Source organism: Populus alba, chromosome 3, assembly GCF_005239225.2.
Source record: "Populus alba chromosome 3, ASM523922v2, whole genome shotgun sequence".
Lineage (NCBI taxonomy): Eukaryota > Viridiplantae > Streptophyta > Magnoliopsida > Malpighiales > Salicaceae > Populus > Populus alba.
In genome coordinates, this window is record NC_133286.1 from 15683206 (window position 1) to 15704624 (window position 21419).

General features: G+C 37.4%; 3 protein-coding genes across 3 annotated transcripts; all 3 read right to left on the reverse strand.

Moving 5' to 3' along the window:
- Window positions 1-921: 921 nt before the first annotated feature.
- Window positions 922-2562, reverse strand: LOC118028464 (gibberellin 20-oxidase-like protein). Its single transcript, XM_035032044.2, has 2 exons — window positions 2133-2562; window positions 922-1988 (listed from the first exon to the last, which is right to left on the reverse strand). Exons 1-2 carry the CDS (start codon window positions 2486-2488, stop codon window positions 1382-1384), a joined length of 963 nt encoding a protein of 320 aa, XP_034887935.1. The 5' UTR covers window positions 2489-2562; the 3' UTR covers window positions 922-1381.
- A 2078-nt stretch (window positions 2563-4640) lies between these two features.
- On the reverse strand, window positions 4641-7953 carry LOC118028463 (uncharacterized). The gene is made up of 6 exons (XM_035032042.2): window positions 7241-7953; window positions 6477-6727; window positions 6000-6375; window positions 5749-5880; window positions 5482-5657; window positions 4641-4988 (listed from the first exon to the last, which is right to left on the reverse strand). The coding sequence occupies exons 1-6, from the start codon at window positions 7886-7888 to the stop codon at window positions 4865-4867; spliced, it is 1707 nt and encodes a 568-aa protein (XP_034887933.1). The 5' UTR covers window positions 7889-7953; the 3' UTR covers window positions 4641-4864.
- Window positions 7954-13979: 6026 nt separating this feature from the next.
- Window positions 13980-16913, reverse strand: LOC118028462 (uncharacterized). Its single transcript, XM_035032041.2, has 2 exons — window positions 16638-16913; window positions 13980-15828 (listed from the first exon to the last, which is right to left on the reverse strand). Exon 2 carries the CDS (start codon window positions 15610-15612, stop codon window positions 14575-14577), a length of 1038 nt encoding a protein of 345 aa, XP_034887932.1. The 5' UTR covers window positions 15613-15828; window positions 16638-16913; the 3' UTR covers window positions 13980-14574.
- Between the last annotated feature and the right edge of the window lie 4506 nt (window positions 16914-21419).

The following is a 21419-nucleotide window of genomic DNA, read 5'->3' on the forward strand; positions in this document are numbered from 1 at the left end:
TTTTGGTACCAAAGACAAAGAGCATCATCCTTGGTTTCCAAATAACAGTGGTGTGCTCTGTAAACTCATCAAGGTGGCTTAAAAAGAAGATAAAACAAAGTTAGAAGATAGAGTCCACGAAATAATAAATAATTTAATATTTTCAACCGGTGTTTCTTCTCTTTTTTCGAAAAAGAAGAAGCTCAAAAGGGCTTAATTGCAGGATCTGACACGCAATAATACTAGCCTACAGTCCACGCTTTTCATATATGATTTTGTTTTAAATTGAGCATGGATTATGGAAATGTATCAAAAATTTAGTAATTGATTTTACGCCCCTGAAACGCTTAGAATCTTCTTTACATGACACCAATTCACTCGCAAACATTTTCAAGTTATAAACACAAAGGAATATAGCGATGAAGAGCGTGGTTTAAACACCTCATTGACACGAGCAATAAACTTGGAAACCAAAATGTCTTGGAATTGCAATATGGCGAAAACTGACAAAAATATTAATAAAGAAAAAAAGTGGCCTCGCTTTCTTTTCCAACTGCGGGATAGTTTCCAAGAAAAATATTATTTATAAAGGCTTGTAAATCATGGAATTGGCCATCATCACTCATTTTATTTTCAAAGATTTCCTTTGGTCTGTCCAGATCTTATCACTTGTCTTAGTGGCAATCAGCAATCATCTTTAAGAATCTTTTTACGTAACTCTACACAGTTTTTCCTGATAAGACAATCGATATGTGCTATGGACCCGTCACAGAAATACTTTTTATATATATATATATATATATTACTAGATGCTGGAAACCACCTGCTGAGAGTAAAGTGGGCGTGAACTGTGCGTAGGGTAGAGTATCATCATTCCCAGATCTCCATTGGATCCGAAGAGCAATCAAGCAGAGCAGGAAAACGTGAAAAGAGACGTAAACGACAGAAAATCCACCCGGCTGATATGGCTATAGTTAAACAATGCAGGAAGGGTACAATATCAACACCACCATTGCATACTCACAGCTCAATCCATTACATCACAGATTTTATTTTATTTTGATCTTTCCTTTGCCTTCGCTTGCCTTTGTTTTTTCCACACTATGAACCACGCGATTCTTGCTCAATCCATTGCGTCTTGAGCCCATCCAGGTTCCCTATCCAGCTTTACTTTTGCTCCCACAGAATCCAGAATTTCACAGACCGTTTATTATTGCAATAGCAACCCTGTTGTAAGAATTCAATCCTTTCGATCCCTGGTTTAACTCTCCAGCAGAAGAGACTGGAGAGAAGACAGTTCCTTTTTAATTACTGTTAACTATAGAAGACTAATTAAGACATGAGCTGCTGTACATATCGGCAACATAAGAAATTCAGATAATCCAAGCAAACGAATGACTTGCTACATTTGAAGTGTGAGCCCTGCAAAATCCTTTACGGTGTACCCGATTTTCTCAAATTTACCTTCCTCGTTACTCTCTCTAAATTTCAGATAATCCAAGCAAACGAATGATTTGTAAATCCTCTGGTCTCCTTCCTCAAGAACTTCATCCGGGGCCAAGATCACCTTCTCATCCTCGAAGCACCAAAAGAAAGCGAGAGAGAGGCGATTTACTAAACGCTTTAAAACAACCCGGTGTTCGGATGATCTTAACCTTCCATTACTCCAAGCCTGCATCAGATCTCCAATGTTAACAACAAGAAGATCCTCACATGGAGGTATGTCCAGCCATTCTCCTTCCTTGGATCTCATTTGCAGCCCACCAGTCTCATCCTGATAGACGATGGTTATACAACTCATATCAGTGTGCATTCCAAGCCCTTCAACCTCCCTTTCTTCCACATCCTTCGGTGGCGAATAGTTTACAACCCTGAAATAGCCATGACAGTTGCTGAATTCTGATTCGCAAAACTTCCTGTCACAACCATCTCCCAAAGTCATCACTAAAACCTCGATGATTCTCTTTGACAAGTCGATCATCTTGTTTCCATATTCCTGTAATATCTCACTGCGCAATTGAAAAGTGACAAGGGCAGTTACATATAAAGATGCATAGTCGACACTGAAAACATCAGAAACTACTGCAAACAAATAGCACTGAAAACTATATATGGCTTAAAAATATGAAGCCTGGAGATTTAAAAGATTGTACCTAAATTCGGAATTTTGTTGACTAAAGAGTTCATCAGCAGAACGCTTGGCAGAAGCAAAGAAATCTGGTCCAGACACTATTAGGCTTTCAAAATAAGGTGAGGCTATGAAATGAGGAGTGTAGGTTCTTAAGCAAGATGATGGACCGACCTTGAGCTTGGAATCTGTGGGGAGGCTAAAGATATGTTTCGAAAGTGTGCAAACTTTGCTGAACAAGTTTCTCGAGATACCATGATTGGTAACATAAAAGAAGCCCCATTCTTGACAGGCTTGAGAGAGGGAAGATAAAAATGCGAGGTTCACAGGTTGAGATAAATCTAACACAGGAAGCTCTACAGAAACATGCAGTTCAGCCATTATATACTATAAAAGGCTACGATTCTTTAGTTGCTTGAAGCACTAGGCTAGAGGGTAGGCTACATATAGGTAGGGAGCAGAGCTAAAAGGGAATTTTTACATTATTTACTGCTTCAAGTTTTCAATTTCACAGTTGGATTAATTCTACTTCTTCCAGAAATAATACAGGTTAATTGAGGCCTTTAATAACTGCTACCACTAAGCATTGCATACCATGGATTTCATGATGAATGGAGATCCAAGCACCACATTTATAACGAAAGTAAAAAATAGCCAAGTGTTTCACCGTGTCACGATGAAACTATGATTTTACCTATGGCAAAATCAGTTGGCTTTGTTCTACTGGCAGAGATATTTTTTTATGGAATTCATTCGTCTTTATAATAAAAAATAGGATTAGATTGTTTTTTTATATTTTTATTATACGGTAAAATTATTTTATTATTCTTAACAGCAAAATCTTCTAAACTTTGGTCAATTGAACTTCTATTTCAAACAATTAAATTATATCATTGCCTTCTGAACGTAAAAACTTTGTCTTTGATTAAGGAGGAGTGTTTTTTATCTTTTATATTTGGTTATTTGATAGTTATTAAGTGTAATAGGAAACAATAGAGGATTTTGTTAATAAAATAAAAAAAAAAAAGTTTGGAAGCACATGAATAGTATCCAGCAAGTTTGGATAGCATATGCTGTGTCATCCGGTGGTTAAAACCTTACTTTCAGGGGTAAAAATTCGAAGGCATCTTCAACATTCCCTCCACATGTACAAGTGACGTCGCGTAGCAAGTATGACCTTTTTTATTTTTTTTCTCCTACTTGATTTTTATGCTAGCCTTGAAAAAAATCTAAATCAGCCTATGAGATTTGTTGTCCTAAAATTTTTTTTTTATTCTCTTTATTACAATCTAGTTTATATAGAATAATTTATGAAGTTATGGATTTTTTTTTTTAAATTTAATCTCTATACTTTTTTTATTTAGAATAATTTATAAAGTTAAGAATTTTTTCTGGTTTCATCCACTAATGTGTTGTTATTTTTGTTCATTCACTTTCCATGGGATTTTTTTTTTTGGTTTTGAAAATTATAGAAGTGAACTCAATTTTTTTTCCACCTTTATTTAATCTAGTTTTTTTTAAATGAATTTTATATTTAAATTAAATTAATTATGTTAGTAAACATGAAATGCTTGATCCATTGTTTCTGTTTTTATTTACTTTATGAGTCATTGATCTAATAGCACATATGATATTTTTTTATTACGAAATTTTAAAATTTTCTTACTCAATTTAAAACATCAATATTAATATTATCAGCACTGGCATTTATCTAGCAACTACTAATAGTGGGTTAGGTATAAAGAGAGAAGGCAGCGGGTGGGGCCCATCAAAATCAAAACTTTTGGAGATAATTTATAATTAAATCGAACCATCATCAGCATAATTGCGGAGACCACAGGCCATTATCACCGATCAATATCTCCATTGCTAATGCTCCTACCATGAGAGCTAGTGACAAGAACGCATGCCAAATACATAAAGACCACGACAAAGTATCTGAAGATAATATTTTACAAGACAAGAATATCAACTGTGGAAAGGCAGAGTTTCAGCAGATTCAAGAGAACAGTCCATGTCAAGGAAATGGACATGGCATGCTGTCTACTCGAGCAAGCACTTCTAAAGAATAAAACCAGAAAGATCTTTAGGGTTTAGAATTATGAGCAATAGGCAGAGATTACTGTTTGATTATTGAAGTTCCATGGCAGGTTTGACTGCTATTCACCAGGCAATGATCTAAGGCAACTATAGCAGAGCAGGAAACAAAAAGCACCAGAGGAGGAGGAAGAATATCTTCACAGACTTCCTACAAATCACTTATACACTTTTAACCTAATGACATAACAAGATCCACAAGAACACCTTCGGCAAAATAAAAGCATTAGAAAACCTAGACCTGCTGCAAACTTAAAAAGTTACCACCCAAGACATTTTCCCCTTGCTGCCCTATGAGTTGCAGATTGCAAAAAAGTTGCCACACCATAGAATAGATGTGGCATTGCCCATATTGGGCAAGACCCGAAATTTAACTCTCATAAGCAAGTAAAGCAACACAAGAAGAGAACCAGGTATTGTAAGCCATCACAGATAATAATTAAATATAATGATCACTCTTATAAAGATTCAATTGAATGTCTAAAAAGTATCACCCGTCCATTAAATAGAGATTCTAGCGACATCATGCAGTCGAAGAATCACATCACTTATCAACTCTACTCATTTGCCGCCCAGCTAATCAATGAATTTGGGGCCGAGAGCAAGCAATGACTGGACTTATCAACTCTACTCGTTTGCCTCGTGCATCCAAGATTTGCATCATTCCCACTCAATTGTTGACGGAGGCTTTGATGTGATGTCTTGAACAACTCGGTTTACACCTCTTACACTATTACAGATTTTTCTGGCCACGTCATCAAGGAACTTGTGCTCAAAATAGTACCTGTAATTTCGCAATTCAAATATAGGTGTAAGAGTACTTATTAATACACAGATGAAACAGCAATGGATGCATAAATTTTTGGCAAGATAGAATGCCTAAATAACCAATGATCATTTCTCACTAGTAAACTAAAGACAAACCATGCTCTTCTAAATTTCCCACGTCTGTTCTGACCACTTCCCATCCTAGAGAAATCTTAAGCTTGGAGTCTTGTACCATTACCATGTAAGAAAAAAATGTGTGTAATGCAAATAAGAATTGTAAATCCCTTTATCCCACAAATATTAGCAAGCCAAGAAAAAACTCAATAATGAAAAATAAAGAAAAGGAAGTTTAGGCATGCAAATGTGAAAGGGCACAAATCGTACAATCTGAGTCTACCCAAATAATACATCAAAATCTTGAACATTTTATAGGTTTCCCAGGACACACAAACACCCACGTCAAAGAGTCATACAAAGGTCAAAACATATAGCAACAAGAGAAGGCTCACCAATCAGCTGTCATTCCATCTTGACTCGTAACAGCTCTAAGAGCAACAACATGAGAATGAGTTCTTTGATCACCTTGAACTCCAACTGATCTAACAGGAAGAAATACTGCAAAAGCTTGCCAAATCGAATCATATAGCCCAGCATCCTTGATGGACTGAATAAAAATCTCGTCAACCTGAAAAGGCAGCCAAAACAGTAACTTCCAAAAAGTATAAAAGAGCAAAAATGATGGATTAGGTTCGGCTCCAGTGATAAACAGTATATACCTGGCGGAGGATATCTAAAGCATTGCCTTCAGTTACATCACCCAAGACTCGTACGGCAAGGCCAGGACCAGGGAAAGGGTGGCGCTTCAGAAATGCATCAGGAACATTCAAGATTCTTCCTAGCTGACGAACCTTTTCAAATGAAAATGGAGAAAGTTATTAAAAAAAAAAAACTATTGTAAAAAAAGCAAAGCAATGCAATGCAATGCAAAAAAAAAAAAAAAGAAGACAGCAACAAGTTTAATCAATACCTCATCCTTAAATAAAAGTTTAAGTGGTTCAATGAGCTTCAATTTCATGTCCTTTGGAAGCCCTCCAACATTATGATGGCTCTTGATAGTGTGAGAGTGGGATCTTCCAGATCCAGGAGGTGGGCAAGATTCAATAACATCTGGATACAAGGTCCCTTGGACCAGGTATGCAGGTTTCTTTCCCAATTTCTGCTCCAACTCATGGGCAAAAGCATCAAAGATGCTAATAAACTCCTTTCCAATAATTTTCCTTTTCATCTCAGGATCCACCACACCTTTCAGCTTAGTAAGGAATTCATTTGATGCATCAACACAAGTAACAGGTAGATGCAGATCACTTTCAAAAGTTTCCGCAACACGTTCTCTCTCTTTATATCTACATGACATAAAACCATGATATATGGAAAAAGATTTCGGTGGGAGGTGCTAGTCACGTAGTTAATGTAAAAATGGAAAAGGAGAGGTGGTTGCCCTCACCTCAATAAGCCATTATCAACAAAAATACAATGAAGCCTATCTCCAATTGCCTTGTGAACAAGAGTTGCAGCAACTGTGGAATCCACACCCCCCGACAAAGCACATATGACATGCTCTTCAGGCCCCACTGCGTCATTGATCACCCTAATTTCTTCATCCAAAACATTTTCCATGTTCCACCCTGGAGAGACTCCACAAACATCAAACAGGAAGTATCGTAGTGTATCCATGCCCTCGGGTGAATGAGTCACCTGCAGAATATTCAACAGTTTCAGCATATACACCATGCCAACAAATGATAAAACAAAGTAGTCTCCCACTATCACCCCACGCAAGTTCCAAAACATTAACCACGGCAAAAGGATAGAAAACAATCAATTTTCTGAGTGTTATTAGCTTACACTTGGCTAATCACGTAGCCAGTCAAAGAATAACAATCTCCCTCCTAGTTTTATCTGACAACCATGCTTGACCAACATACAAAAATTTCTTTACTAGAATAACAATAAACTTTACACACATCAAGCTCATTGCATAAAGTCAGCCTAACCATTTAACGAATCAAAATTTCTTTGCAAACTGCTTCACATAATAAAACTTATCAATTAATGGCATCTAAATGTTTCAAATTTAACTAAATGTCAGGCAACAATTTAAACATTAATGGTACTTCAGAACTCACAAAAATCCATTCAGTTACAACAACACTAAAACAACCTCAAAAATCAAAATAAACCCAAATATCGAATTCAAACCCAAGTTACCTCCGGATGATACTGCAAGCCAAAAAACCTCATTTCTCTATTTTCAACTGCGGCAACCGCCCCTTGTTGACTCCTAGCCACAACTTCAAACCCATAAGGCAACTTAACAGTCTCGTCACCATGACTCATCCAAACAACCTGCTTATCCCCAACTTTCTTATTTCCAAAAACACCCAAATTCTTCTCCACTTCAATCTCCATCCTCCCATACTCTTGCCTTTGACCAACATCAACTTGACCGCCCAATCTTTGCACAATCAATTGCAGCCCATAACATACCCCCAACACAAAGATACCACCTTTTTTAGCCCACTCGACAAACCCAGATGGGAAAGTTGGTGAATTGGCAGAATGGACCGAGTGGGGTCCACCTGAGAGGATAACAACTTTGGGGTTGTGTGAAGTTATGGTTTCTAATGAAGAAGTGCCTGAGATACAGAGAGAGAAGATGTTCAGGGACCTGATTCTTCGTGTAATTAAATGAGTGTATTGTGAACCGTAGTCGAGGATAAGTACTAGGTCTGATTTCACTGCTTTTGGGTCCATCTTGGTGGTGGCGGTGGCGGAGTCGATGGCGATGATGGTGTCGGCTAAGGTTTTTTGAGACAGTGATTTGGGTTTAAAAAAGGGCAGGGGACGAGACAGCATATAGGGTTTATGAGAGTTGGCGGGGTGAGGTGGGGTTTAGATGTTTACTGGTACGTTGGCCGCGGATCAGGGAAAAACAAATTAAAACACAATAAAAAAATTTAGACACTTATAACGTGTCTCCTAAAAATTAGATTAAAAAAATCTAGACATTAATAACGTACACTAAATTTTTTTAATAATATATTGAATGATATTTTTAAAATATTAAAATAAAATTTTAATGGATTAGCCTAAGTTAATAAGTAAAAATCATATTAATAATCTTGAAAAAAATAAAATAAAAAATTTAATTTTTAATTAACTTAATATTAAAAAATAAAAATGATATAAAATAGTAGTTAATTAAAAAAAAAAAACTTAATTGAACTCGAGTCAACAAAATAACTTATCATGAAAGTGATGTTTATCCTTAATTTTCATTTAAGTATACAATAATAAAGTGCATAAGAATTTTTTATATGAAATGTTTTTTAAAAGGAAAAAAAAAATATTAGACATGTGTTACTAAGATAACATTAGTATATTATTAATAAAAAAAATAGTGAATTTTTTTTTTTTTAAGTTTTGAGCTAAATAAAAAAATTAATTATTAATAACAAAGGGTTAGATTATATTTTTTAAAATCGAGAGACAAATTTTTTTTATAAAAAAAACAAATAATAGCTTGAATGTTACGGATGAACCCATTAAATCTATGACTCGATTCATGAATTTAATTAGATTTAATAATTTTTTTATTAATTTTTTTTAACTCCAACATAAAACAACAAAATTTAAAGGAAAAAAAAAAAAAGAGCCCAGATACATTAGGCCAAAAACATTATCCCAACCTATGCTTTTGAGCTTAGCTTTTTTTTTTTTTTAATTCCTTATTGGGGTGGACAATAGGTTATTCACCTGGTTTTTTTTATATATATAAATATTATAATAGGTGATAGGTTGTCTATTTTGTACAGAATTCAGCGACTTGATTGCTTGAAAAAAACAAAGAATTATTTTTTTGTTGTTTTAAAGTTATTTTTTACTCAAAACACCTTGATAAAAAATGTTTATGACCTAAAAAACAAAAAATAACTTAAAAAACCAAATCAACTTGAATCCAAAAACATTCACATGGTTAGATTTGCCTCCTCAAGCAAGGAGAAGAAAAGAAAAACTATTTAGGTGAAACTCTCCTCGTTAAAAATGGAATATATTGACACCAATTTCTATTATTTTGATGATCAAAATAGTTGTTAATTGCCACTTTTTTTATATATATATATAAAAATTAGACAACCCTCTCTTTCTCTCCTCTAACAAAATTAAATGATTAAGAAACGAGGGGAATGAATTTTGATATCAAAATTAAATTTCTGAAAAATTAAAAAGATTGATCACCTTTAAATTAAAAATTTTAAGGAACTAAAATAAACTTTTTATATAAAATCTGAAGACACCACCTAGTTTAATTGTGTTTTTCACTTTGATCCTATTTTTTAATTTGATCATTTCTTAAAAGAAAATGTAATTGAGTAGTAATTTGGGTTTAAAAAGACTCAATTATGTACAAAAAAAATTTAAAAATCAAATTAAAAATCAAGAAAAAAATCATTAATTCAATCCATAATGATTTGTAAAAGAATAAACAGTGAACACTACAAGCTTTGATTTTGTTAATCTGTATCCATTTTTTGAAGTGGATTATTTTGTTTAACTTGTCATTTGGTCAGCTTGGTTCGGGTTTGGAGCATTTGACTGTGAGGCTTACCGTTTCTAGTTTTTTTTTTTCTTTAAAATAAATAAATTCACGTGATATTTTCAATGCAAGTTTGACTAGCAATTGAGATCAGACAAAGTTATCAAGGATTTCCTTGCATCTTTTTTTATTTGACATTGATATAAATATTAATTTACAATATTAGAAATGCATTATAATTTTACTATCTACTTTTGGATCATATAATATTATTTTCAAATTTATGTTTGAAAAATTCAAATTCAAATTCAAATATAAAACTACTTTAATCCAAAACTGTAAAACTATTCATTTAAAAAAGCAAAGGAATTCAAAAACCATGAATTGTTTATTTGTGATGAGGTCGTGAAAAATTCCAGACATGATTGTGCTTTTAACGGGCTGCCTCTTTGGATAGTGGAGTGATTTGGGCATTGTTCATGAGCTTTCCTACAAAATAAATACCTTTAATATGTGACTCTATGATATTTAAGTTAATAAATATAGAAGGAATGTAGTATCTGAAGAGAGGTTATGTAAGGAAAGAGTTTTTATAAATGTCTTATTATAATATGTTTGCGTTATAGATTATTTTGTAGTTGATTTCAGGTTCGGTATATAAAATCAATCCAAATATTGTATAGTTCGGGTTATCTAAGTTTTATTTCATTAGTTTTTTTGTTTTTATAATATATTTTGTGTCTTTGTATTGTTTATAGTTTTGAATCAATAGTTTTACCTTTTAAGTTTATAAATTATTTTAGGTTGCTGTACTAAGTTACTAGTTTTTGATTTGCTGTAAATTAGTTCCTTCAAGAATTGAAATTTTAAGATTGAGAGGTAAAAGTAAAACACATAATCATATTATCTTGAAAAACCAAAAATTTAAATGAAACACAAGAAAGTAATATCTATTGAGTGTAAACACATGAGAGAGTTTGTTTTATATCTATTATTTCTAATATGATTTTTAAATCTTCATAATATTAACTAAAAATTATCATCAAAGAATAAAAATAATCTGGAATGTGATTATTTGGCTATATAACAATAATTAGAGATGATGAACATAAAATTTGAAGAAGTTATGAATAAGATGAATAAATAAAGAATCAAAATAGCTAGCCTTCTAAATAAGCTAGTCCATAGGATCAAAACTGCTGAAGACAAACATAATCCTGAGAATTCAAAATGTTTATTGGAATTTAGAAGCTTCATTTATGTATATTGGTTCTGTTAGTACTGACTGGTTTATGGTTATCTTGTTATTTTCTTCTTCATTTGACAAGTAAGAATCATGTTCTGATTGTTGTTGGAAGAGAAAACAGCCAATTCACTTTGGTAAAGCTGCCAATTCTTGTCACTGTGATAGCTGGGGCAAGGATGAGTTTCTTGAAGAAATGTAAGTATTTGTTCTCCTGACCAACTTCGTTCTTTTTGTGAAGTTACTGGTTGTGGTGGCGAGAGAGACAGAGGCAAGAGACCAATAATGACAAAAAATGGCAACAGATAAAAGTGACGTCATTTTATGTATATTTTGTCTCTTGAATACTCTAAACTGCAGGTGGTTGCTGGTAAAGGCCATGAAACACATCAGATTGAAGGTGACAAAAAAGAATTCTTTGACGACTGGGAAGAGTGCAGGGAAGCGTAGCAGTATGTTGACGAGCTCCACCAAGCTGGGATAGACACAAGTGAATTCCCATGGAGGTAATTTAATCCATTGTTATCAAAACAGTAATCAAAATGCAGCCCGTTCTTGATTGTTCTCATATTATCAAGGATCAATTGTGAAATTTGTCTAACCTGTTTATAGTAAGCTGATACTTTGTTGGATTTCTGGGACATGGAATGGAAGTGCCATGGTAATGCGTACAGAAATTTAGTTTCATGGTTCAACATCTTCTTCCTCTCTTGCCTATGTTGGGGTTTTCGTTTGGGAATCTGATTCCAACTTACATCTTCTAAAATCTTTTCTGATTCAGTACTTGTCATCAGATGGATTATTTCAAAGAACTAGGATCTCAAACTCTCATATCGATAGTGACATGTGCAGAGTAACAGCGAAAACAGAATAAAAAGATAGTCTCTCTGTCTCTTGTTTATTGATCATCACATGCGATGGATCCAGAACTTGATGCGTACAAAAAGAAATGAACTTTTTTTCGTGCCTCTGCTGCAGCAGGTTACCAGGAAGCCATTGATTTAGTGTCAGAGAGGAATTGGTCGATACTGAGCCTATCCAATGCAACGAAGAGGACAATAGTTTTGGGTTTTCTCTTGTATAAAAGTAGAATCTATTCAATTCCCAAAGGTAGTTATCAAAAGGAAGAGAATGCTTCGTGGCTTGAAAGATCTCCACGGTGCAATCCTCGATGAAAGCTTCAGAAAGGGTATGGTAACCGGTAAGATCTGCACTTGCAATACCTTAAATGAGTTTGTAAGAGCTATTTTTTTGCCCCGTTGGTTTTTTCAGGTCTTTGTGCATTCTAAAGTCTGGTGTAAACATATAGGGTAGGAATATGAAAATTCTGATCCTGTGAAGTACCAGAGGTACACATTTGCAAGCATCTTGCAGAACTGCATGGACATGGACTACTGACTGTATGCCAAGTGTGAGGAATCCTTCGATGTTCTTTTCAGCATACCAAATTGGTTTTTGTGCTTCAAAGGTCCGTTTCAAGATTGTCAAAATCGCAAGTTAACTATTTTACGAGTCAATTTGTATTTATCATGCAAAATTGGTCGGACTCAACTTGGTAAACTCTGTAAAATCATGCGAACTCTTGATTTTGCAGTGATCTTACTAGTTTTGAGTGAGGATGTCCCTCTTGTTGAAGTAGATCAATTCATGGGGATCACTGAAATAGTAAATCCCAATTTCTATCTTGCTTCTTTCTGGTCTTTGAACTTTGATACCATCGATGATGGATGCACATCTGACATCAAGTTGGAACTCGCATAAATTGCAGTGGAAGGAAAAGTTGTTGCTTAAATCTCTACATTCAGAGCAAATGAAATTCTCGTAACTGTCTTTAAAATCAAGGCTGAGTGGGTGATGGAGCAAGTGAAGAGGAAGAACCAACTCAGTGGGCGATTCAAAGCATGATATATGAAGCCAAAAATCGCAACCTGATTGACAGGCACAAGCCGAGCCATGAATGATTTGAGGGCATCCTTTGCAAACAGGATCATCGATCTCCTCTCCACTTGGACGTGTCAGCACTGCAATCTTCTTGAGCTTCTCCTCGCTCTTCACATAAAAACTATAGTCGTGCCAATGGCTAATTAATATGACTCTTCATCTCAATGGATGGTTTTTGCAGTCGTCTATACAGAGAAGAAAGAAATAGGTGTAGTATTCAAGATGAAATCACCCACCTTATCCTTCAAGGAATTGAGTAGTGCAAACATCATTTAAATAATAATAAAAAAAATCTAAGCTCCAATTAAAAAGAAAAGTGCAATAAATTGAATTACAATGATGATGATTGGACAACTAAAAAGGAAAATCACGGTTTATCAAACTTTTATTTGCTTGATATATATTATTTATAGAGTAATAAAAAGATCAAATTTTTATTGACTTGATGTTATTGATAGTGCGAAAGTTCATCAATTGCATTACAAAGTTATTTATTATTTAGTTGAAATTATCTATATAATATATAATTAGTTAAGAAGTTTTGCTTATAACTTTATAATTTTACAATTTAATTTTATCTGAATTTTCTTTTCACAACCTTCGTCCGTTTGCTCTCCTGTTGAAGCAGAATGAAGAGCGAGGAGCTACTAGATTCAATGGTACACCCATCGTATTTGCTCGAGAGAAACAATGAGGCCCTTCTTGGCTATCCCCAGCATTTCATTTCATTTCACTTCACGTCAGTACCCTAAAAACCCTTTAATCATCAATCATACAGTAGTACTGTCAGAAAACTAGCAAATGCTTGAGTTGTACCTTCGCTTAACAATAAGAATCTATGCCCGAAGGTTGAAGAAGGTACAGTGCATGTGATGTGTCTTCCCACCATGATGATCCTGACAGCACAGGGCCTTACACTTTTCGACTGTCTTTAATAATTTGATCGTTGTTAATCTTTGATGTCTTTATTTACAATTTTTCAACGACGAGATAGTGTGTAGATGGTCCTGCCACGTTGTAATTTGAAAAGGTTTGAGTTATGGTTAATAACCAGTGCCTTTTTTTTTTCTTTTTCTTTTTTTCTTATGGTGAACTATTTGCTAAAGCAGCATCAAGGAATATAACTAGTACTCGTCAAACATCATTGTCTCAGAACATTGATCACACTAAGTGTGCCCTGTATGGAAATTCAAATGATTTCATTTTGCTAATAGGGTTTGATAATCTGTTGTTCAAGCAAGGCAAAGTCATGAAGAAAAGAAGGGGAAAGAATGTTGGGACTACGGACACCACCTATCTCCACATTGATATGATATTGTCCACTTTGGGCCTAAGCTCTCATGGATTTGCTCTTGGACTATACCCCAAAAGGCCTCATACCAATGGAAATATTTGTCCATCTTTATATACCCTTGATCCTCCCCATTTCTAGCCAATGTGGGACTTTGGTTGCATACCCAACAATCCTCCCCTCAAACAAAGGACCACCGAGCCTCCCCTCAAACGATCATTTATCCGTCCACTCTCTATCAGCCATGATTCTTCATTCTCCACTTCACCGTGTTGGGGTTAGGACACGTCCATGAAGCATCCGGAGAGCACTACCTGACTTGAGAGATTGCTCTTTCTAGGTCAACTCCTCTTCACCGTGTTGGAGCCAGGACACGTCCGTGAAGCACCTGGAGCACACCGCCTATCCAAGAGCTGATCCACGGATCACACGTGATTTGCTTGGGGGGCCCACCACCTTTTGTTCGGCATTCCGAGGATTCATCCATCATGGCTAACTCCGGGGCAAGGCTCTGATACCACTTGTTGGGACTACGGACACCACCTATCTCCACATTGATATGATATTGTCCACTTTGGGCCTAAGCCCTCATGGATTTGCTCTTGGGCTATACCCCAAAAGGCCTCATACCAATGGAAATATTTGTCCATCTTTATATACCCTTGATCCTCCCCATTTCTAGCCAATGTGGGACTTTGGTTGCATACCCAACATGCTCGGCTATAACCAGCTTGACTGTCCAATGATAGACTGCAATTACTATAATCAGCTGATTTATTGGTTTCAGCAAACCTCTCTGTAGATTCATCATTGCAGTCTTGAGCCCCTTTGAAAGATTTGAAGGCATTTCGATTATGCAGGAAAATGGTCTCCTGATGATGCACTTCAGTGTTCTCGAAATTGACTAGGTTCTGCCTGTGGACGTTCTCCTCGAACTCTTTATGGGCCTGCAGTTGGCCATACCCCTGAATGTTGTTTTGATGTTGTGCCGGTATGTTCTTCTTGAAGATGTTTTGGTCCTGAACTTCCGCATTCTCCTCAAAGTTGGTTTGGTTCTGCAATTGAACTTTCTCTCCTCTGAAGCTTCGTTCTCTTGTTTCCAGCTCAGAAACTGTCTCCTCTGCTACCAATTTCTGCATTTCTTCCCTCGTCCACTTCAACAAATTCTCTCTTGAAACTTTAAGATCCTCCAATAAGAAGTTCATGTATTTCTTAAGATCATAAAATACAGCCTGCTCATCAGTAATAGTTTTACGGCGTACTCCTTTACGAGGGCCCTTCTTTATCTCATTAGGAGCTGAATCATCTCTTTTACTCTTCCTCCTCCTTCGGCCATTTTCAGCTTTCCCAGATTTCATTTGGTCCGAAATACCAGGATCACAGTTCCCATTCTGGTGTAATTTAGTAGCCTCACTAGTTTCCTCATTGTCAACTGAAATGAAGCTGGAGATCAGTTTGTATGTTTTGAGAGCTGGCTCGCCACTTGGTTTTGAATCATTGCTAGAATCGGAATCATTATCTTTCCTCCTAAACTCCCAGCGTTGATGCAGTTTCAGTTGCTCTGCCATTTTAGAGTTGGGGGGCAATGGGACATCATAAACTTACTAGCTCTGGAGGATCACATGAATTGAAGAATTTGAATTGTCAATGTAATTTTTTTCATCGCCCGGGGAATCACAGCACCGATTCGTTCCCACATATCAACATTCCATGATCTTCTGAAGTGAATAAGCTGCTAGGCAATCAGACTACCAAACTTCGACTGCAACTCATTAAGCAGGAACCTGATTGCATAGAGAATACTTCAAAGTGAAAACGAGTCTATCAAACATGGTGTTCTAAATATGAAATATTTGTATTCTTTCATCATTTTAATTTCATAACAAAGAATAATCAATAACCAATTTTAATGAATTCACTGACTTCATGGATTCTCTGTACTAGTGAAATTCTGCAACAGGTGATACTATGAAGAGGTAAAAACTATCAGGGTGAATATCTACAGCAATACAAACCCGCATACAAAAGAAAGAGCGCCATCTTGATCTTAGAAAAACAAGTACTTAAAGTTTCAAAATCCTCCCCTCACCAAGGCATGAGATTCAAACCAGCACAAAACCAATCCAATTTCTGAACCTTATATACCTTTCAATGAGGCAATAAAGTCAAACAAGGCACGAACGAGCATACCAAACTGCTACTTTATAATATCCATAATCAGGAAAAAACTGCAAAATGATGCTTCAGACAGTTTTAAGAGAAAGGAATAGAATGGCACCAAAAAACTTGTGAACAGACACTAATCAACTCATAGGATAACTACTATCTTGTATTTGATCTCGTAAACCCAGAAACCAGAACAATTCAAAAAAGGGCCTCAAGCAATTCCGAAATCCAAATATAATGTACATAAAATTCACGGAAAAGAAAACTGGATTCAATCATTATCTTTTTCATGATATTGCATACGAATAAAAAAAACCGAAAATTATCATAACAAGTGAAAAGGGAACATTAGCAAATGAAGATAAGATCAGAATAACATCACCAAAGCACAAAGTACTGAGCTTTTGAAAGATGGACATCAACTCACCATGTAAGAAGTCAAGAAGATGCTTCTCTCTCTCTATCAAACATCTACCTCTAAGTCCCATTTCTTTTAGGAGAGCTGTTTTCACCGTGGGTTTATATCTCCACTCTCTCCCTTTAAAAGGCAAGAAAAGATATGTTTTGTTTCCATCTGTGCAGTGTGAGTGTGTTTGCTGTTTATGGAAGTGAGTCTGTGAGCTGGGTGGGAAGTGGCAGAAAGCGTTATGGGTGGCAATTAACCTTTTTTTGTTAATACTGGCTGGTCCTTGTGGCAGATAGACATCAAAGCTTACCCAGTGCTTTTATTTATTTTTATTTTATTTTATTGTAACTCCAAAAAGAATGTTCTTTAGCATTTTAAAGATTTTGTCACTGGATTTGAGATAAGCCCCCTTATAATTCTTATCTATTTTCACCGAGCACCTGCCTTTCTTGTTGAGAGAAATTGTCTTTCCATGTAAACTGGCTTCCTGTCTTCAAGTCTTTTAACTTCCATGCGCAAAGGACTTCTGTCTCGTGTTCAAATTACAGCTGTAAGGATGAATGGGTTTTATGTATGCATTCAATATTTAGATGATCTGGCAATTCTAGAAAAACCCATTTATTGTTTTTACGATTGGTGCAATCATGTCATAAATGTTTTTTTGTGGGCAAATTTAGAAATGGTGATCTTTGGATGGCATGTTGAATCAAATATGGCCTCTGAGCAATGTAGCTCTAATGTGCTTCTCCTTTCCTTTTCTTCAACATGGAACAGACAAGAGGTCTAGTTTGAAAATACAGTTTCAGACTTTCAGTATATAAATAGAATTGAAAGGAGTAGTATCAAAAACAGAGAATCACCGAACGCATTTGCACCAAGGCATTAACTTTACATCAATGCTACTGGAAACTGCAAGGGATGTGGAAGAAAGGAAACCACGTGTTTACTGCAGAGAAACAGCAAAATTATTCCATCATTTTGACCTGGGATGCACCTAAAGCTGTGTAGACTGTAGAGTTGAAGTTATCCTGCATCGGCAAGTCACATTTTTTTTTATTATTATTAAGAGAGAGAGAGAGAGAGAGAGAGAGAGAGAGAGAGAGGATGACAAATGATAAGGGCGGTGGTGAAAATCAAATTTCTTTTTTATCCAGAGGGATAACTCAGCCAATTAAACTTGGAATTTCCAGCTTTGGGTCTAGTTTTAAGATTTATAAGCTGGTTGATCAGTTCAGGAATCTGAGGGTAAGACCTTTCTTTGAAGGGAATTCCGACCGGTGATGTACTGATAATTGCTCATCGGAGGGCAAGCACACTGACACAATATTTAACGTGGTTCGGCAAACCGCCTACATCCACGGGAGAAGCCATTTCATTATATAGGGAGAGAACAAGATTTACAACAATAGAGGAGGAGGAATCATCTCCTTTTTGGCAACTCTCAACCTCACTCTATTTCTCTCTTCTCAGTGCTGCAATGGCAGCTACTGCTGGCTGCCTTGGCAGCCCACTCTCTCCTACATTTCTCACATCTTTCTTTCTCTCAACTCTCTCTCATTTAGCTCTCTACACTTAGTGCCTATTTATAGTAGGAATGGTGGCTTCTCTTCTTCATTTTCCAGCAGCTGCAGCTGCAGTCAATGGTGGCTGCCATCTTCTTCAACAAAGGCTGCTGGTCAATGGTAATGTTAGGCACATTAAATGGCAACACACCTAACAAACCTAACAATCACCCCCTTTGACATTTATATGGGCAATTGTCCTCTTGCTTCTTCAGCACAATCTTGCATCCTGCAGCTCTTCCAAGCTTACCATTCCAAGAGCGTCTCCGGCCAAGTTTACAGGTACTCGCCAAACCTTTCAATCACCAGAGTCAACTAAACACCCCTTTGCTCACTCCAAAGGATCACTTCAACCAGATGGTTTGTTACATCTCATCTGAAGAGTGTTTAATGTTTGTCTCTGGAACAACATTCCCTTCAAGCATATCAACCATGCTTGGCCCGAAATGATTTATCAAGCCTTACATCAAGGCTTACAACACCCCCTCAAACTGATATTCCCAAGTGCGACAGTCATTGAGTATTTTAATGTGATCACGAGCTCACCACTCTTCCAAGAGTCTACTCATCCAGGAGTTGCGTCTGCCCTCTGTTCCACCTTAGAAACCACGCCTTACTTCTCCATGAGTCTCTCACTCTTAGTCTCAAGAGTTCGGGTAGCTATCCACCTTTACTTATGGGGGCAGCCCATTACAGATTGATCCATATCAATCTTCATACTCTGAGTATTACAATGCCATCTCCGAGCTCACCACCTTGACAAGAGTCAACTTGTTCCCGGAACCTGCGCATGCCCTCTGCTCCTTCATAGCAGTCGCGTGTGTCTCCGCTCGTCATCATGCGACGGTTTGAATCTGGGCTCACATCGTGGCCCACACCTTCCTCTGAGGTGTCTCCGCCCGTTGTCATGCGACAACCTGATCTTGGACTCATATCATGGTCCTCACACCTTCTGTCTAAGGTGTCTTCGCCTGTCGTCATGAGACGGTCTGAACATGGACTCATATCATGGTCCTCACACCTTCTGTCTGAGGTGTCTCCGTCTGTCGTCATGAGACGGTCTGAACTTGGACTCATAACATAGTCCTCACACCTTCTCCTGAGGTATCTCCACCTGTCATCATGAGACGGCCACATCCTCCTTCATCGGGGATGTCTCTAGTGGCTCTAAGATTCTCTACCACCATGTGGACTTGGGAGAGATTACTGCCACTAACTACATAGAAAGAGAAACTTGCGGTATACTCCTCGCAATCCTCCACCTCGATTTCTATGTTTGGAGCTTCTACGCCTTTCTGCTTGACAGCTCCACCTACACCAACTCTCTTTGGTGTCTTCGCCTTTCATCATAGGCGGTCGCCTTTTATCACAGGCGTTCGCACCCCCTCAATTAGGTGCCTCTGCAACAGCTCTCTTTCCATCCTTGCATGCATTGGAAATGTCTTCGCCTGTTGTCTTCATCAAGAGCATAAGAGACTTTTTGTTGTACAAACTTTAACAGTCTCTGCTCTGAGCTTCATCTGGGAACACTTCTTCTCCTTGCACCTGTTGTCTCATTACAGTACCTCGTTGGATCCCTCGGGTACTCTTGCACAATCTTCGTGTGCCCTCGTGCAATTACTGTTCTCCAGATTTCTCCCTATTTCTTGCTTATGTTTGACAGCAGCTCATCCTGTCACAACACTTGGCCAAGTCAAAATAGGGTGCCAATCTTCATCCCTTGCTGTATTTCTCTTCCATTATCAGGGTCTTCATCAATTCTCCCCTCGAGAAATCACAGTCACCGAATCTAACTTCTTTGGAGAAATCACCACTCCATCAGATCCTTGATCATGCAGAACCCAACTGTTCCCATTGTGCCGTCATCCTGCTAGTCTTCAACCGTTTCATTACAAACTGCTATATATACGAAAATAGTACCGTATGGATAATCCTTCCACTAAGCAAGTTCCCAGGAAAGATTGGAGGGGTCACACTGGTCCCGCTTAAAACCCAATCTCCTAGACAGAACTTCTTAGGCCATATCTATCCATCGTACTGTCTCTCCGTATATACAACCATTTGCTAGCTTTGTTGCGGCTTTCCTTTACAAGTGATCTGGGGTATCCTGGTTTTATACTTGATTTCTCAACATCTAGCGAGACTACCAGTGCTTAGATTCGTCAAGATTGGTCTTCATCAGTTTTCACTCTACACCTCTAAATGTCCACATAACCGGGTGTCCAGAGTGTCCCAATTTTACCTTCCATCAAGGCATTACATTTTCCCACTTAATAGTTCAGCACATATAATTGGGTAAACATGTGCACCTTCTTCTTCTTCATCTCCATCGACCACCATGATGACCTTCAGATGCCTCCTAATCGGGCAATCTCTCTTTAATAATTCACCACCGCCATTTTGGTCTCGAATCTCAACGATCGGACCGTACCATTGCATCCAGAATGATCAAATTAGCTGGAAACATGTCTTGAATCGTCCAAATCGCACATCAGACGGCTACGATTTGATCAAAACAATTCTGGCCTAATTAACGGCTCAGATTCAATCTTAGATCCGGTTGCACGTAGGATCCGCTACACTGGATCATATCCCTCGGCTCACGGCTCGGCTCGGCTCCAATTTGGCTCGGCTCAATTTGGCTCAGCTCGTGGCTGATGACGTGGCAAGTGGGCCCCTATGCTGACATGTCCGTTGACTAGTCAATGCTTTTGCTGACTGTGTATGCTGATGTCATCCTTTACATGGCACGTCACTGTTCATGTCTACTGTTCACATGGGTCGGGTCAACTGGTATTCGGGTCGGGTCAACTCATCCGGGTGAAGAAGACGCGTGGGCGCGTCTGCGCGCGTGGCCCGCCACCTCACCGGAGAGTGATGGAGAGTGCGGCCATGTCCGACGTCCGATTTTGACGCCGTTTTCACCAGTGGCTTCGTATCGTCCTCCTCTACACGATGGTATGGTCAAAACATAATTTTGACAACTTTCATTTTTGAGCAAAAATCAAACACCACTTCAAACCATAAGCTCTGATACCAATTGAAGGGAATTCCGACCGGTGATGTACTGATAATTGCTCATCGGAGGGCAAGCACACTGACACAATATTTAACGTGGTTCGGCAAACCGCCTACATCCACGGGAGAAGCCATTTCATTATATAGGGAGAGAACAAGATTTACAACAATAGAGGAGGAGGAATCATCTCCTTTTTGGCAACTCTCAACCTCACTCTATTTC

Coding starts and splice junctions, on each gene's coding strand:
- LOC118028464 (XM_035032044.2), bottom strand. CDS start 2,488: ATGGCTGAACTGCATGTTTCTGTAGAGCTTCCTGTGTTAGATTTATCT. Junction 1,989..2,132: donor CAACAAAATTCCGAATTTAG/GTACAATCTTTT, acceptor TCAATTGCGCAG/TGAGATATTACAGGAATATG.
- LOC118028463 (XM_035032042.2), bottom strand. CDS start 7,888: ATGCTGTCTCGTCCCCTGCCCTTTTTTAAACCCAAATCACTGTCTCAA. Junction 6,728..7,240: donor GCTTGCAGTATCATCCGGAG/GTAACTTGGGTT, acceptor AATATTCTGCAG/GTGACTCATTCACCCGAGGG. Junction 5,658..5,748: donor CTTTAGATATCCTCCGCCAG/GTATATACTGTT, acceptor CTGCCTTTTCAG/GTTGACGAGATTTTTATTCA.
- LOC118028462 (XM_035032041.2), bottom strand. CDS start 15,612: ATGGCAGAGCAACTGAAACTGCATCAACGCTGGGAGTTTAGGAGGAAA.